Source organism: Lampetra fluviatilis, chromosome 63, assembly GCF_964198595.1.
Source record: "Lampetra fluviatilis chromosome 63, kcLamFluv1.1, whole genome shotgun sequence".
In the NCBI taxonomy this organism is placed as follows: Eukaryota; Metazoa; Chordata; class Hyperoartia; order Petromyzontiformes; family Petromyzontidae; genus Lampetra; species Lampetra fluviatilis.
Genome location: NC_136337.1, coordinates 5,210,859 through 5,228,753, shown reverse-complemented (window position 1 = coordinate 5,228,753; position 17,895 = coordinate 5,210,859). Strand labels below are relative to the sequence as shown.

The window sequence follows — 17,895 nt, the reverse complement described above, 5'->3', positions numbered from 1 at the left end:
TGGCCACGTTCTGTTTACTTAGCAAACCTGACCACAGTTGGCTGTGTCGGGTGGTGGCGGGTTTAACGACACATTTATATATTCACGCGATCTAACCCAAAGAACCTGCATTGTGGGTGACATTGGTCGCGAAAGCCAGCGACGTGTTAAAATAGACGCTATCATATCCCGCGTCTCCTCTTGCCTGTCAAACCACATACATCATCGCTACACACGCTATTTGATTTTATTACATGCTGGGAGGGAGGTGGAGGGGTGGGGGAGGTGACGCGTCGTACGATCCGTAAAAATAAAAGGGGCATTTTAATTCTAAAGCGTTTATTGACAAAGTTCCACTCGGATGGAGCGACGCGTTGTTACTTAAACGAACAACATATAAATATATAAAACAACGAGGGCCAAGATAGAGGAGGGCCAACAGTTACATGCCCCGGCACGGAGGGTTCAGTAGGTGACTCAGTAGGTGACCCAGCAGGTGACCCAGTAGGCGAACCAGGTGACCCCAGGTGACGCACCAGTGGGTGAACCGGTAGATGACCCCAGATGATAAACCAGGTGACCTCCAGCAGCTGAATCAGGTGACGCCGGTAAGTGAACCAGTAGTTGAACCAGGTGACCTACTAGGTGACCCAGCAGGTGACCTAGGTGACCCAGTAGGTAACCCAGTAGGTGAACCAGTAGATTAAAAAGTAGTTGACCCAGTAGGTAAACCTGGAGGTGAACCAGTAGGTGACCCTTGCTCTGAGCAATGGCAATGATAGCAAACGCATATTATGCCGATTCGAAGGGTCTGCAACGTGGCTTATAGGCTGAAGCGTCGAAGTTAAAAAAATCGATTTCGTCGCTCAAATGACCGCTGTCGCCCGCTTGAGCTAGCGGTGGAAATTCCACATTCCTACGACAGGGGTAAGGACATCCAAAGATCAAACGCTGTTGGCTTCTTCACAAAGTTACCAATTTTAAAGACTGCCCCCCCCACACCTCCTGGATGGGGCTGGGGGTGATGATGGGATTAGCCAACCCCCACCCCTAGCAATCAGGATTCGAACTTGCGGCCTTCAACACAACGTGCAACGGTGCGTGTGTGTGTGTAACGCGCGGTCGGAACTTTGTGCGTTATGGAGAGGAACGAAAGAAAAAAACCCATCAGCAGTTCCCGTAGAACTGCACTGGCCCCTCAACCAGGATTTCAACTGGCGAGTGTTCAGATCGCGAGCCAATTTCTCTGCCACTGAGCCACCTGGCCGGTTACCTATTGCGTACACAACGTTACACAACACGAAGACAACAACAATATAAAGGATCGCTTTGACTGTCACGCAACGAACCGCACTCAGAGGTAGCTCCGTGACAACCGCTTCCACGGGCAGTTCTCTGTGGGCCAGAGTGGTCACTTGAAGAAGTGGGGTCTCTCAAAGGTAGATCTGTGACATTAGCTTCCAAGGGCAGTTCTGCGTCGACCAGTGGTCATTTGAAGAAGCGGGGACTCAGAGGTAGCTCTGGGACATCCGCTTCCACGGGCAGTTCTCTGTGGGCCAGAGTGGTCACTTGAAGAAGTGGGGTCTCTCAAAGGTAGATCTGTGACATTAGCTTCCACGGGCAGTTCTCTGTGGGCCAGTGGTCACTTGAAGAAGTGGGGACTCTCAAAAGGTAGATCTGTGACATTAGCTTCCAAGGGCAGTTCTGTGTCGACCAGTGGTCATTTGAAGAAGTAGCTCTGCGCTATCCACTTCTGCGGTGGCGTTCTCCCGAGGGTGACGTTCTGCTCAACGAGATCTGCAGATTTCTCGTGACGCCAACAGCAGAGAAATTTGGGCGCGAAAAAAAATTCCCACTGGGAGGGAGGAAGTATAGAACGAGGGATATAAAAATAATCGCGTGACAAATCAATGGCTCCTCCGGACCCTTTCCACGATTACTGAGAATTGTCACTATATGGGGGTGACGACGGGACGATGGCTATAAAAACTATTTACGATAACCTACAATTTTATTTTACCAGGCAAGGCCAACTGAGCTGCGACGTCGCTCTTATTATTATAGCAGCTCAACGACAGTGGCTTACGACGATGATGATGATCATCACCATCATCATCACGTGGACATTTATAGCGGCCGAACACTCTAAATGCGCGCTGGCGATGACAAACGTGGAGGGAAAAACCGGAGGACGCGGAGACAAAACCAAGCGACCACGGTGGGAGAGAGAGAGAGACGCAAACGACAAATATTTAGCAGGCGTCATCAAGGTCAGGATCGGACCCACAATCTCCTGTATACCAGGCGAGGTGGCAAACATCTCCTCGCCACCGTGGTGCCGTCACTAGTTGGGGGGTCACGATGAGGGAAGTGCGCTCGCCGCCCCTTGCAGAGGTTCGCCGTTTGAATTCCAGCGACGGCGCTGCTTTATAGCTTTCCTGGGGTAAACGAGCCCAATTGTAATGATGATTAAAGTAATTATGCAAACGGAACAACATCTATCACATTTTTCGATTTAAAGCTTTCGTGACTGCAAGGATTCATCTTCTTGGTTCTTTCGGTAAAGTCACGTAGAATGGAAATAATAAAAATAAAACATAATAAAATAATTCTCACGACGTTTCGGCCACAACGCAAGCAGCCGTCCCTCAGGTGAAGAACAGGTCTGTTGAGAAGACAGACTTATTTAATTGTTTTATTTTTATTATTTTATTATTTCCATTCTACGTGACTTTACCGAAAGAACCAAGAAAAAGAATCACATTTTTCGATTTAAAGCTTTCATGACTGCAGGGATTCATCTTCTTGGTTCTTTCGGTAAAGTCACGTAGAATGGAAATAATAAAATAATAAAAATAAAACATAATAAAATACAATTCTCACGACGTTTCGGCCACAACGCAAGCAGCCGTCCTCAAGTGAACAACAGGTCTGTCGAGAAGACAGACTTATTTAATGTTTTATTTTTATTATTTTATTATTTCCATTCTACGTGACTTTACCGAAAGAACCAAGAAGGACATCTATCACATTATTCGATTTAAAGCTTTCGTGACTGCAGGGATTCATCTTCTTGGTTCTTTCCCTTCTACGTGACTTTACCGAAAGAACCACGAAGATCTATCACGTTTATACTGGTAGGAACCGCCAGGTGGGCTGGCGTGAAGTGGGGGGGGGGGGCGGGGGTCGCTAGCAGCTGCGACGCGCGGCCAGCGGTTTTGCGGAACATCCCTCGAACCGTCGCCGCATGGCTTAACCCCCGCCTAAATGATACGCTCGCTGTTAATCATCCCCCACAGTTCAGACCGAACAATTACCTATTGTTGTTGTTGGTGTCGTGAAAAGAAACGCAACCTTCGTGCGCGGGTAACTGAACATGAATGTAAATGTCACGAAAAATTCCGCAGACCTCCCGTGCATTTTGTTGCTGCTCGAATTCAATGCGGCTCTACCCATTGATTTAGACTTTAGCTCTTGTTGGCTTTGGCGGCGGGGTTTACTTCGGGCAGGCGCGGTCTGATGTGCAGTGACGCACCTGCACGCGGGGACACACGCACACACACGCGCACAAGATAAAGATCACCCACTGTGTAGCCTCAACACAGTGTTGGGGCAAGCGGTATCGGCGAGTTTCACCGACGAAGGCCGGCATGGCACACGACGGGGGCGGGTGGCCAGCACCACGCCCGGCCGCCTTTGTCTCCCGAGTGGCGATGTTAACACACCGCGCAAGGTAATCATTTGAGGCCGAGTCGACCTAGGGGAGAGGCCTAGGACGAGTTAACAAAAAATCGTCAATGCCCTGCTTGGCCTGCGAGGTCAGTAACATTCATCACGACAGCATCAGCGGCAGCCAAATTATCGTAATCAGAATTTTTTTCACAGAGTTTCCAAGAATTTTATTTTTTTAGCAAATGTCCATCGCTTTCGGAAGTTTGTCCAAGTTCTTCCCCTTTATGTGGGGGGGGGGGGAGAGTATTTTTGTTAGCAGGAAGAGAAATCCGGAGAAAGCCCCCCCATCCCCACGTGTATGAGCGACTATTCTACTGGGCAGCTTCCGGATTCAATGATTGCACTGGTCAACACACTTTGTCTGGCATAAGGTATTCCAACGGGTTTAAGGTAATTTTGGGGTGCTGATTCCAAATCTGGCATCGGTTTTTGTCTATCACATCAGGTTTTTGAGATATCAAATATTGCATTTTCAATAAAAACTGCAGAAGAAAAGTATTAAATAAATGTGGATATCTACATAAAATTACATTATAAACACACTATCCTAAAAATACAGCACCATATTTTAACACGAAAGCAGTCACTGACTCGCAACAACTTGCAATCGTAAGTGACAGAGTTAATTTCGGGTAAAATTAATGAAAATGGGGTATGCCGATAGCATAAAAATGAGATGTGATAGAGCAAATCTGAGATCAGATTTGGAATCAGCACCCTGAAATTAGTCTAAAACAGCTGAAAAGTCCAGGCCAGAAAAAAATGCTTTTTTTTTTGTTGACCAGTGTTATTTGTCTGACACGCGGACCGGGAGGCTACGGGCGGCGTGAACGGCACGCGGCGGTGGCTACGAAATCCGCCGGCGGGGCCCGAGTTAAATTCCCGATCAAGCGAAGCGGCCTTGGTTTGGTCCTCTCCTCTCTTCACTTCACTGACTCGGCACGCACCGGCGTGGTGAAGTACGTTCAATCAATCCCCATGACGCGCAGGGCAGGAGGTGTGTATGACTGAATGTTGAACTTCTTTTGCACTTAACGTAGACAACCGGAGGGCGCGTGGGTCAGTACAAAAAAAACTCGACACAAAAAGCAGTTTTTCAAGAAATTCGTTTTCAATCGAGCTGACGATTTAAAAGTTGCATTGCTCCAGATGCTTCCTAAAATGTGAAGAGCGTTCCAGACGGCCGCAGGAGCGCATCTGATAGCGCCGCGCGATGCGGTGACCACAGCCTTTGTTCGACGACTGAGCCAAAAGCCGCTGGCCGCTGCTGCCGATGAGCGGAGTTCTCTTGACGTTGGTTTATGCGAGCTGTGGGGTTCTTGGGTAAATCCTGTGCAAAAAACGGGATCAACCTCTTGCAGAAGCCACACAGGAGAGACGTGACATTTCGTAGCGGAACGGCGGTGATCACTCTTGCATCATTCGTGACCGTCTTTGTTCCGTGGCCAAGCCGAAAGCCGCTGTGCTGCTAATGCTGCTTCTGCGAGGAAGACCGGAGGAGAAGGGAGAGTGGCGATGAGCGGGCAGAAGTGAGCGGCACGGAGGTGGGCGTGAGGGGGTCCCCGGGTTGGGCAGAGGGATTCGGAGTGGGGGTCGCCACACTCAACTCCGGCGGTTTCCCACAACAGCTTCACAGCAAGCAGCTCCGCCCAACGCACACGGTGTTCGGTTGCCCGCGCTGGACAACTATTATTTTTTCCATTGCGCAAAACACGAGCGCGCGTCAATTGGAAACGCGCGTGGTTGGGGCTGTGGGTGATGGGAGTCGGCGGGGGGTGGGAGGGCTGAGAAAGGGACACCTCATCGATGCCGCCGGGCGCAGTGGGGTAGGCGGCGGGGAGGGGGGGGGCGGCCGTGACAAACCGGAGCGCTCTCTCTCCGCCCACTCTCTCTCCGTCTCTCCGTCACAAAGTCATCAACCTCCCCCCACGATCGCGCGGCACACGCTCCTCGTGTGACATTCATCCGGGTTGGACCCGTGGGCGGGTTGAAGCCTCAGCCCTGGAGATTTGAGTGGCCGCACTAGCGCACTTTCAAGGGCTCCGCCGACTGGCCGGCCAGCCAGCCAATCGGTTAGCCGGCCAGCTAACCGGCCAGCCCACCGGGCAGCCAACCGGCTGGTCAGCCAACCAGCCGGTCAGCCAACGGCTTCCTCGCTCTCCGGACTATGCACGAGACGAGCGGCGCGCGTCGGGAAACGCTACGGAAGGCGTGAGCTCTCGCAGAGCGTAGCAGAGCTCGCAATCACCGGCTCGGTGGTGGCTCAGCAAGACCTTACCTGGTAATATAAAAAAATAGCTTATGTTTACTGTTTCATCAACTCGCCCGGTCTGCAAATCAGCTTCGAGGCCTTCCTGAGCGGCAGCATTACGCTAAAGTTCCGTCCCGCGTCGGCTCGACGAGGAATTCCGTCAAACCCACGATGACTCGAGGCATCGTGACCCCGTGACCCCGTCCCTGCCACCACCCCCCCCGCCCCGTGTGTCTCTCACCGGCCTTCCGCGGCGACACCGTCGCGCTGTCCTCTGCCGGCTCGCCGCCGCCGAGCGCGATGAACGACGGCAGCTGCCTCGGCTTCCCCCGCGCGGCATCGTCACCACTGCCGTCGTCATTGGTCACGATGCCGGTGGTGGCGGTGGTGGCGGTGGTGGCGGTGGTGGCGGCGGTGGTGGCGGTGGTGGCGGCCGATCGTCGTTGCAACGCCCCGCTCTCCGTGGCGCGGGCGCTGCGTCCCGGTCGCTCGGCTCTGTCACAAACGAACAAACGATGATCGAGAGATTACATTATAGGAATCGCCGTCATCGCCATTGCCATTAAAGGGCTTCAAGAAACACTGACACCAACAGAAATGTTAAGTTACATTCATATTGTCGTGCTTATTTTACTTGTAATTCGTATTATCGTCGACTCTTAAACAATCATTTCATTCTAGATTTGAGGCTTTCGTGACTGCAAGGATTCATATTCTTAGGTTTTTCGGTAAAGTCACGTAGGTAAAAAATTAAAATAATAAAAGTAAAATAAAATAAAAATCACGACGTTTCGGAGGCAACACAAGCTTCCGACTTCAGGTGGAACCGTCACAGCACGATAGCTGATACAGCTAGCTGGAAGCTTGTGTTGCCTCCGAAACGTCGTGATTTTTATTTTATTTTTATTTCACTTTTATTAATTTAAATTAAAAATTTTTACCTACGTGACTTTACCGAAAAAACCTAAAAATACGATCATTTCATTTTGTAGTTTTGTGTCAAACTAGGACAAAAAGAGGGGGTTCTTGCCAACAAACATCTGGGCAGTTCGTCGTCATTGGTTAAAGCAGCACAGCCTGACTCTGCCGCTGATGAGACACTGGAATGTCGAAGCCACTCGTACATTTTACGCAAACCGCCTGCCCAGCGATTGTCGTCTCGAACCCCGGCCCGCCCAAGCTGCGACACTGGCCGTTCCAGCCGCGACCCCGGCTCACCCGCGCGTCCCTCTGAGCTGCCCAGCCGCCACCGTCGCCACTGCTGCTGCCGCCGCCGTCGCCGCCGCCGCAGTCCCCACCGTCGTCCCTCCGGCCGGCGGCCGGGCGGGCCTGCTCGTGCCGGCTGCCCGGTGGAGCAGGCGGCACCGCTGCCCACGCTGGCAGCTGCCCGTGCGGCGGAACTCCGGGCATTCGAGCGTGTGCAGCTTCTTGCACTGCCGAGCCATACACGTGCGCGCGCACACACAGAGACAACAAAAGGATCCATATTCTTAGGTTTTTTTCGGTAAAGTCACGTAGGTAAAAAAATTTAATCACTTGATACAGCTCTCGTGCTGTGACGGTTCCACCTGAAGACGGAAGCTTGTGTTGCCTCCGAAACGTCGTGATTTTTATTTTATTTTTTATTTTACTTTTTTACCTACGTGACTTTACCGATAAAACCTAAGAATATGAATCCTTGCAGTCACGAAAGCTTCAAATCTAGAAACAAAAGGATCCCCCGTGAAGCCTTCGCGGACTCGTTTGAGGTCGAGCCGACCTAGTGGGGTGAGGCGGAGGGCATGGGACCGGTTCAAGTAATCGTCGCTGGTGTTGGCCGTGTGAGCGGGATTGTAAACTCGGGTCGCCGGGAACGAAATGGAGTGGCGTTAACCACTGCGCCACCGCCCGCCACACACGACAAAGAGCCCCCAAATAGCCTTAACAGACCCTGGGGGAGGCCCAGGAACGGTTCAGATATTCGCCACTGTCATTGGCCGTGAGCGGGAATAGAACTCGGGGGCGACCCACACACACGCACACAAAACACAAACGAAACTCGAAGATACATTCGTGTGACAAAAATCACTGGAGATGTTTTGGCTGTCATCGACGCGTCTGTCAATTCATTTGTGCGATGAACGGTTGAACACAGGGCCCAGCGGCGCTCGTGTCGTCGCAGAGGTTCGAATCCGGCAGGCCGCCCCGGCTAACTCTGCGGTCGTGCGCTTGGCCACGACCAACTTCTTGGCTCACGGCGGGTCCCAAACGCGAGAAGAGCGGGTTGGGCATCTGGCGTCACGGTCCACATTTGGAAGACAACGACGGGACGGAACAAAACGAGACGGGACGGAATCATACAAACATCAGGGGCTAGGAAGACGAGGCGGGGACCCAGAGCGCATTCGCAAAGGGACGCCACGGTGGTGAGATTTAAATGACCTCGCCTGGTATGCAGGAGGTCGTGGGTTTGATCCCGACCTGGACACCAGCTGTATATTCTTGGTTCTTTCGGTAAAGTCACGTGGAAGGGAAATAAAATAATAAAAATATAAAACAATTAAATTCTCACGACACAGCTGTGTTTTTCACACCTGATGATGATTGCTTGTGTTGCAGTCGAAACGTCGTGAGAATTGTATTTTTTATATTTTTATTATTTTATTGTTTCCCTTCTACGTGACTTTACCGAAAGAACCAAGAACATGAATCCTTGCAGTCACGAAAGTTTTAAATAAAAAACCTGCTGTATATTTGGAGTTTGCGTGTCTCTCTCTCGCTCCCCGTGGTCGCGTGGATTTTTCTCCGGGTCCTCCGGTTTTTTTCCCCTCCACATTTTAGAATCAACGCATCATCACGCGTTAACAGTAATTGGCCGCGATGATAAGCCACTTCCGTTGAGCTATCACGTGACGGCCAGGTCCCATTCTGAAAAAGAGTTAGGTAGCTCAGTGGGGGCCTTAAAGTAAAATAAAACATCATTTAGTGTAGAGTTTAAATCAAACCACTACCTCCCCCCACCTCCTGCCCCCCCCCCCCCCCCCCCCCCCCGGAATGGTCATCGACTGGACGCGGGGAAAACCACAGACGGCGGTCGCAGACAAAAGCGACGAACTAGCCCCCCACGGCCCCCCACACAGCCACCTGCCCCCCCTACTCCCCCCCCCCCCCCGACTCCACCGTCAGCCACGGAACAAACACCGACATTTTTCACGGGCGGAATAAAACCACAACGATCGCGGCCCGAGCGCTAAATAAAAACGAAAAGCGGCAAAAAATCGGAGCGGGGGAGTGGAGCCCCCCAATGGGGGCTGACGTAACGGGAGCGGAGCCCCCCACAATGGGCGCTGATGTAACGGGAGCGGAGCCCCCCACAATGGGCGCTGATGTAACGGGAGCGGAGCCCCCCACAATGGGCGCTGATGTAACGGGAGCGGAGCCCCCCACAATGGGCGCTGATGTAACGGGAGCGGAGCCCCCCACAATGGGCGCTGATGTAACGGGAGCGGAGCCCCCCACAATGGGCGCTGATGTAACGGGAGCGGAGCCCCCCACAATGGGCGCTGATGTAACGGGAGCGGAGCCCCCCACAATGGGGGCTGACGTAACGGGAGCGGAGCCCCCCACAATGGGCGCTGATGTAACGGGAGCGGAGCCCCCCACAATGGGCGCTGATGTAACGGGAGCGGAGCCCCCCACAATGGGGGCTGACGTAACGGGAGCGGAGCCCCCCACAATGGGCGCTGACGTAACGGGAGCGGAGCCCCCCACAATGGGCGCTGACGTAACGGGAGCGGAGCCCCCCACAATGGGCGCTGATGTAACGGGAGCGGAGCCCCCCACAATGGGCGCTGATGTAACGGGAGCGGAGCCCCCCACAATGGGGGCTGATGTAACGGGAGCGGAGCCCCCCACAATGGGGGCTGATGTAACGGGAGCAGAGCCCCCCACAATGGGGGCTGATGTAACGGAAGCGGAGCCCCCCACCTTGGGGGCTGATGTAACGGGAGCGGAGCCCCCCACAATGGGGGCTGATGTAACGGGAGCGGAGCCCCCCACAATGGGCGCTGATGTAACGGGAGCGGAGCCCCCCACAATGGGCGCTGATGTAACGGGAGCGGAGCCCCCCACAATGGGGGCTGATGTAACGGGAGCGGAGCCCCCCACAATGGGCGCTGATGTAACGGGAGCGGAGCCCCCCACAATGGGCGCTGATGTAACGGGAGCGGAGCCCCCCACAATGGGCGCTGATGTAACGGGAGCGGAGCCCCCCACAATGGGCGCTGATGTAACGGGAGCGGAGCCCCCCACAATGGGCGCTGATGTAACGGGAGCGGAGCCCCCCACAATGGGCGCTGATGTAACGGGAGCGGAGCCCCCCACAATGGGCGCTGATGTAACGGGAGCGGAGCCCCCCACAATGGGCGCTGATGTAACGGGAGCGGAGCCCCCCACAATGGGCGCTGATGTAACGGGAGCGGAGCCCCCCACAATGGGCGCTGATGTAACGGGAGCGGAGCCCCCCACAATGGGGGCTGACGTAACGGGAGCGGAGCCCCCCACAATGGGGGCTGATGTAACACACTATCCCTCGAGCACCTCCCTCCATTCTATTTTCGGCGCTGGGAGGAGGAAGGTGGGGGGGGGTGGATTTTGGAAGGAGATGGAGGGGTAGAAGGCAAGTGAGCGGGCGGTTGGGCGAGTGAGCGAGTGGGCGAGTGAGTGAGTGCGTGTGTGCGTGAGTGAGCGGGTGAGTGAGCGGGTGAGTGAGTGGGTGAGTGAGTGAGCGGCTGAGTGAGGGGGTGCGTGAGTGAGCGGGTGATCGAGCGGGCGATCGAGCGGGCAAGTGAATGGCCGAGTGATTGCGTGAGTGGGTGAGTGAGCGGCTGAGTGAACGACTAAGTGAGGGAGTGAGCGGCTGAGTGAGTGAGTGGGTGAGTGAGCGGGTGAGCGGGTGAGTGGGGGGCTGAGTGAGCGACTAAGTGAGGGAGTGAGCGGGTGATCGAGCGGGCGATCGAGCGGGCGAGTGAATGGCCGAGTGATTGCGTGAGAGGGTGAGTGAGCGGTTGAGCGAGTAAGGCTGGGTGGTGGGGGTACAGAAGAAAACGGGCAACTTCTGAAGGTGGCAGTGAAGGTGGGGGGGGGGGACGGGACATGGCTCGAGACGCGTGGCGGCTGCGGGGGGAAGTCAGTGGTGGTGTGGGGGGCATGAGAGCAGCAGCTGATCGGAGCGCTGGGACCGGGACTCCTTTTAGAAGCACCGGGGGAGGGGTGGTGGTGGTGGGCGCGGGGGAGAAAGGGAAACCCGAGCCGCGTGTCCGTGCTCGCACGCCGACAAGCGACGCGGGAGGCGAGAGTGAGAGTCCAGAAGCTGAGGGGGGGGGGGGGCCCGCGGGGAATCTGACCCAACGACCTCCGGTGTGCCACGGTCGGAGGTGAACGGTGGGCCCCACGACGGCCCGGAAGCCACCGCACAACCGCTGAGACTTCGCCAAAAACACGACGGGGGTGGGGAGGGGGGGGGACGCCTCCCCCCAGCGCCCTACGCCCACGATTGGCCCGACGGCAGGAGCGGAGACGACGACAATAATGACGGGCGACGAGAACGATTATCGCACGCGAGTACATTTGATATTCGCGCCATCGTCACAGCGCAAGGGCCTGCCATCCACCGAGTCACACGTGCACGGTCTGTGGCCGTAGTTTCTTAGCAGGTGGCGGGGGAGGGGGGGTGGGCGGCATGCTACCGCGTGTTTCAAAATCAAGCAGTTTGCTTTTTGATCCTCTTAACATTTAAACAAAACGACCGGCACCACCACCTCGACCACGCTGCTCCACCACCACCCACCCACCCACCCACCCTTGCCTGTCCCCCTGCTCCTGCACCCCATATCCCCAGGCTGGGCGACCCTCTGGCAGCCCAGGCAGCTCACGTGACAAACACCTGGCCACTGACCCTGACCCCCGGAACCCTCAGCTGTTGCGTCGTGGCGACCCCCGTGTCCCAGCGCCTTTGGTTACGAACACCACCGCCCACCCCCCCCCCCCCACACTCACGCATCCCCTGCCTTGCTCCCTGCGCACCGGGCTAAACTTGTGTCTTGCTCGCTCGTCCGCCAAACCCTAACACGCTAGCCCGGTCGCCCCGCCCGCCCGCCCGCCCGACCGCCCGCCTCTATAATTGGGAAAAAGTAAAAGTGATCGGCTCGCTTCTCACCACGGCGACCGCACGTTGGGTTTGTAACTCGAGCGCTTGACATGCGACAGAGAGAGAGAGAGAGGGGTGGAGAGACAACTAGAGACAAACGCCTCGATGAAAAGTGTACCGCGGCGCGCTGCTTTACGAGACAGAGAGACGCCTCTCCGCTGAGAGAGGCCGGAGAGTTGAAACTGGGGTACCAGCGTTTTGCCTATGCGCTATGATCGTAATTAATCACAAGGCGCCATTCAGTTACAACGGTGAGGGATTGCAAACGTTCTATGCCAATTATTAGGATCATTACAATTATCGTTGTTATTATTGGTTCTTTCGGTAAAGTCACGTAGAAGGGAAATAACAAAGTAATAAAAATTTAATTCTCACGATGTTTCTACTGCAACACAAGCAATCATCATCATCAGGTGATCATCATCAGGTGATGACGATTGCTTGTGTTGCAGTCGAAACGTCGTGATAATTTTTTTTGTTCTATATTTTTATAATTTTATTATTTTGCCATGGCACGAAATTAAACAAGGTGTGGAACCAACCGCTCGTCGATTTCATCTTGGCGCGGCGAAATCAACAACCTTGCCTGGCCGACGCAACTATTATGAAATGGGGCGCAATTTCCCCAACCGCAGCGGCGCACAGCACGCTGTGCACGAATTCCACCCCAGTTCCTCTATCGGCCGATGCTGCCCGATGGCTTCTCCCGCACATCCGGCCAGGTGGCCACGCCGTTAAAACAGAAAACCATTTCATTTATTTTACCAGGTGAGGCCCACTATAAAGCTCTTTCTTCACAGGTGAGCTTGGCCACCGCGGCACTAACCAGGGCGCCCCCCCCCCCTCCCCCCTCCATACGAACCTCGAATCCCTGCAAGTGGCCACATCACCGCCCCTCTAAGTATCACTCTAAACATCATTCCTGCCTTGTCTTCGGTCATCCTCGATCCGGGGATTGGCCGCACCATGGGCAATCCTTCGCCACGGACTTGTATCTTCTGCTAACCTCATTGTCGGCTCCAGCGTGAGCCTGGTCCATGCTGCTCTGATGTGATCCACCCATGTCATCCTTATAATACCATTGTAATACCACTATTTAAACTATATTTGCATTTTACCGAGTCAGGCCCACTGAGCTATGTAGCTCTTTTTCAGAAGCGACCTGACCACCGCAAACGAACGCTCAACAAAGTTGCTCATCGCGTGGAAAATGTAATCGCAGCCCTGAGAGCAAACTTAACTTGATAATGAAGTTTTCAATCGCGTTTGGATCGTTGTTACAAGGGCTCGGGATGATGACGGACAGCAGCCACCACGCCGCCGCTTTCGACCGTAGCTGCGATGCGTAAACAACAACCGGGTTGTAACAAAATATAAAGCCTATATATATACACATCTCCCGCGAACAAAAAAAAAAGACACGCACGCACGCACACAGGGAGAACCCGCAACAGCTGTCAACAGCGGCTTTCCCTGCTTAAATACAATCGGGGCAAAGGAAGGCCGCTGACGCTGTTACAGTTAACCAGCTGAGGAGAGCCGCGACACCGGATCGCTGCTTCAACCGAGGAGCCCCCCCCCCCCCCGAGGGGAACCGAGTCCGTTATATAAGCTCGAACGCCAGTATCGTTAACTCGGCCGCGCGAGGGCCGAGTTTCGTCGCAATCTCGGCGGCCGTTCACTCTGCCCGAGGGGGGGGGGGGGTGCCCCCCGCCGTCGGAGAGATTTCAAACGAACAAACGGCGTTTTATAATTGGCGCGGCCAGCGAGCGCTCTACACCCACCCCAAACTACGCTCGGCACTTCAATTAGCTCCGTGATTAGCGTCGTTCTTGCTTGGGAAGAAAGCAGGGTGGGTGGGTAAGGGGAGGGGGGGACGGTGTGTGCGTTGGGGTCGGTGTGCGTGTGGGAGGGGGGGGGCAATTTTCAGGCAGGGTCTCACGCCCCTCTCAGCTGTGAGGTGTAGGTTGAGAAGGAGGAGGTGGTGAGAAAGCAAATGGTGGCTGGTCCCCAGAGACCCATCAAGATTGACGAGCCTGATCCCTGGATTACGATCGCTCCCAAGACAGCCGACCCCGCAATGCTTACGGAGCGGCAACCCGCTCCGTAACCCGCTCGGCGACCCGTTTGGCGATAATGACCACATTTTAGGGGGGCGGGGGGGCGGGCGGGGGGGGGGGAGTCAAAAGCCGTTGTCCTCATTATGTAGGAGATCGTGGGCACGATCCCGACAATGACGACGCCTGCTGTATATTTGGGAGTTTGCATATTTTCTCTCTCTCGCTCCCCGTGGTCGCGTGGATTTTTCTCCGGGTCCTCCGGTATTTGGCTGCTACAAGTACCCACATGGTAGGCCCCTTCGTTGAGCCATCATTTGTGGGCAGGTCGCTTATGAAAAAGAGCTACGTAGCTCAGTGGGCCTTACCTGGTAAGTAAACAAAACAAAATGTGTTTCCAATTGGTGAAACAAAGCGTAATAATCAAAACGCTATGGCCGTCTGGAATGCTCTTCCTTCCAATATAGGAAGCCACTGGAGCTATGCACTTTAAAATCATCATCTAGATTGGCAAACTCATTCCTTTTGGACTGCTTTTTTGCATTTCAGCGTTGTTATCCTTTCCCCGCACCCCCCAATCATCACGGTTGGCTACGTACGGCACGAAAGAAGTTCAACATTCAACCTCGCGTGCACGGACGAAGCGGCCGAACCGTGAAGCGGGCCCCATCGACGATTCCCCGACGCCCGCGCGGCAACTTGATTCGATCGCCTCTGCCGCGAGGGATGGGGGGGGGGGGGTGTTGTAGGGCTACGGACACAATTTTTGTTTGCATTGGACCTACAAGACTATCCGACCCAACATAAACCGATTGCCAAACGTAACACTGATATCCTCCCCCCACCGCCCCCCGCCCCTCCGATTAGCTCGGTTAGGGCCACGCACGGACACGCGTACATACAAACATCCGCACATGCTGGCTGGCGCGACTCCAAAAGCGTTCGCCAGCTCATCCCCGGGCGGCGCCGGCAAGTTCGAAGCGTCGAGCCGGTGCTCCCGGGGGGCCCTGCACAGGTTCGGTGGCGGGCTTCAGCGCAACTGCCACGGAGGCCGCCGGGCAGAGGTCGCAACCGGGTACCCGATACCCGTACCCTACCCGATACCCGGCTACCCGTACCCAGCCGGGTACGGGTACCCGTTTGCGAACCTGGTGCGGCCGGATACGGGTACGGGTAGGCCGTGAGTCACTGGTGAGTAGCCGTTTGTCACTCATTTCCCAACGTCTTGTCTCTTCTCACAATTCAAGTTCCTAGAATCAACCCACCCGCGCCTGCAACGTGGCTTCATCCCAGAGGTCGCAATCAGGTACCCGATACCTGTACCCGTACCCGGCCGGGTACGGGTAGGGTACGGGTACGGCCGGGTACGGGTACCCGTTTGCGACCCTGGTGCGGCCGGGTACGGGTAAGGAATCAAAACCCGTTTGCGACCTCTGCCGCCGGGCGAGGCGACAGGACTCCGCGTTCCAAGACGCCGGAGCGATTTGGCCGGTGCCGACCGGGCTATTAAAAGCGAGGGCCGTTTTTGGTGAGAGTGGGAGAGGTGGGGGTGGAGGAGGGGCGCAATGAGAGCGAGCGGTGCTGGTGGCGCGGTCGTGAGCGAGCGAATAAATAGGTCAGGCTGATGCCAGGTGCCTTTCTGGTGTTGATTCTTGACCCTCCCCCACCCACCCAACCCACCCCCCCAACCCCCCCCCCCCCCCCGCCGCTGTCAGAGAGAGAAAGATGAGCCTCGGCCAAGGCGTAGAAATAAGTGCGACGGGGGGGGGGGGGGAGCGGGGGGGGGCATGATGATCGCTCGGAATTACGTCAAGGGACGGGAAATGGGGGGGGGGGGGGGGGCATGCGCCGATTAGGGGAAGCGGTGGTGCAGGTTGAACGTCGTCGTCGTCGTCCGGAGCGTTGGGAGAATCGAGCGGAGCCCGGGGCTAGCCGGGAGACGCGGCGTCACGGCGCACGGACGGCGGACGCCCGGGAGGGTACGCTGGAGGGGGGCGGGGGGGGGTCGAGAACGACCGCGGGAGGGGGGCAGTCGAGGAGGGGCGGGAAGCAGTTGGGGGGGGGGGGGGACGAGGGGAACGACGGTGAACGTCCGAGGAGGAGACGGAGCGATGATGAGATCGGCTCGGGTGCGGGGAGCAGCTGCCGGGCGGATCGTCACATCGCAGGATCGTTCGCGCGGGTTGAGGAGGCCTTCATCCAGCAGTAGATCGACCACGGCTGAAGATGACGACGACGATGATGATCAATGCACCGCGTGGGGTCACTGATGCGTGAACTTCACGGGAAACGATTGGAGATGCACAAGAGGTTCGCGTAAATATGAATGTGTCATTGAGCCCACCACCCGACACAGCCAATTAGTAAGGATTGTCACATAAACGAAAAATGCCAATTCGTTAATCGTACAATTCTGGCTGCCGCCTGACGATGCTGGTTGTAATTACTGCTGAAACATCGTGCTCCAGTTGTAAATGTTGCGGGTTTACTTTCCAACACACCCGTGTGCTGCACTCGTAACGAATTGGCATGTGAGTAGTTGAGTGGGTGAATGTTTGGGTGGGTGGGTGAGTAGGTGGGTGAGTGAGTGAGTAGGTGGGTGAGTGAGTGAGTAGGTGGGTGAGTGAGTAGGTGGGTGAGTGAGTGGGTGGGGTGGGTGAGTAAGTGGGTGGGGTGAGTGGTTGGGTGAGTGAGTGGGTGGTTGAGTGAGTGGGTGGTTGAGTGAGTGGGTGGGTGGGGTGGTGGAGTGGTTGGGTGGGTGGGTGGGTGAGTGGGTGGGATGGGTGAGTGGTTGGGTGGGTGGCTGAGTGGACGGGTAGGTGAGTGGGGTGGGTGAGTGTTTGGGTGAGTGGGTGGGTGAGTGAGTGGGTGGGATGGGTGAGTGGTTGGGTGGGTGAGTGAGTGGGTGGGTGAGTGGTTGGGTGGGTGGCTGAGTGAGCGGGTGGGTGAGTGGGGTGAGTGGGCGCCGGGGAGATGAAATCCAACTGCCGGACCTCTGGATCACATGGCCATTGATGCTCGTGACCCATTTCAGCGCCACAGTGGCATTGTCCCAGTGTGCCAAGTGCCAGTTGAGACCAGGCTGGGGTGGATGAGTTATTGCCCGAAGTTTCGGTCAGGATGACCCGGGCATTTAGGAACATTTGTGACAGATGGAGAGAGAGGGAGATATTTATTTGGGTGTCAGCCAAAGGGAGCCGTTTACGCAGAGGGAATGGACCTATTAGGTATGCGATGATGATGAGGAGTCAGCAATTGCTGGATATATTTTTTTTGATCATGCTCGTGATGCATTCTTTGCACGTGTGGCTGCCCGTGACCCAGCGCTGTGGAGGAAAGCAGCGAGGGTTGGTGGATCACCACACGAATGTCCCTAAACTCCCGTCCCGTGGGCGTTGGGGGGAGGAGCCGAACTGCTGGCTCTGCCACGAGAAGGCGGCGGCACGGGAAAAGTGCGGACTAATCTCCACCTGTCCCTTCGATTTGGATGATTTTGCTGCTATAGATGTCCACGTGATAAGACACTTCGTTGATCTGTCCCTTGCGGGTGGCCAGGTCGCTTCTGAAAAAGAGCTCGGTGGGCTTTACCTGGTCAGATAAAGATGGATTAAGTGGGTGAGCGAGTGGCCGAGTGAATGAGTGAGAGGGTGAGTGAGCAGCCGAGTGACCGAGTGAGCGAATCTTCGAGC

At 55.5% G+C, this 17,895-nt stretch overlaps 1 protein-coding gene across 1 annotated transcript in view; it reads right to left on the bottom strand.

Moving 5' to 3' along the window:
- Positions 1–308: 308 nt before the first annotated feature.
- LOC144951638 (uncharacterized) overlaps positions 309–17,895 on the bottom strand; it is a 37,861-nt gene continuing 20,274 nt past the window's right edge. The window contains exons 13-15 of the mRNA XM_078881928.1: positions 7,181–7,395; positions 6,204–6,457; positions 309–3,514 (exon numbers count right to left, since the gene is read on the bottom strand). Coding sequence (XP_078738054.1) covers positions 3,447–3,514; positions 6,204–6,457; positions 7,181–7,395 — 537 coding nt within the window. The 3' untranslated portion in view covers positions 309–3,446. The remainder of the gene's footprint in view (positions 3,515–6,203; positions 6,458–7,180; positions 7,396–17,895) is intronic.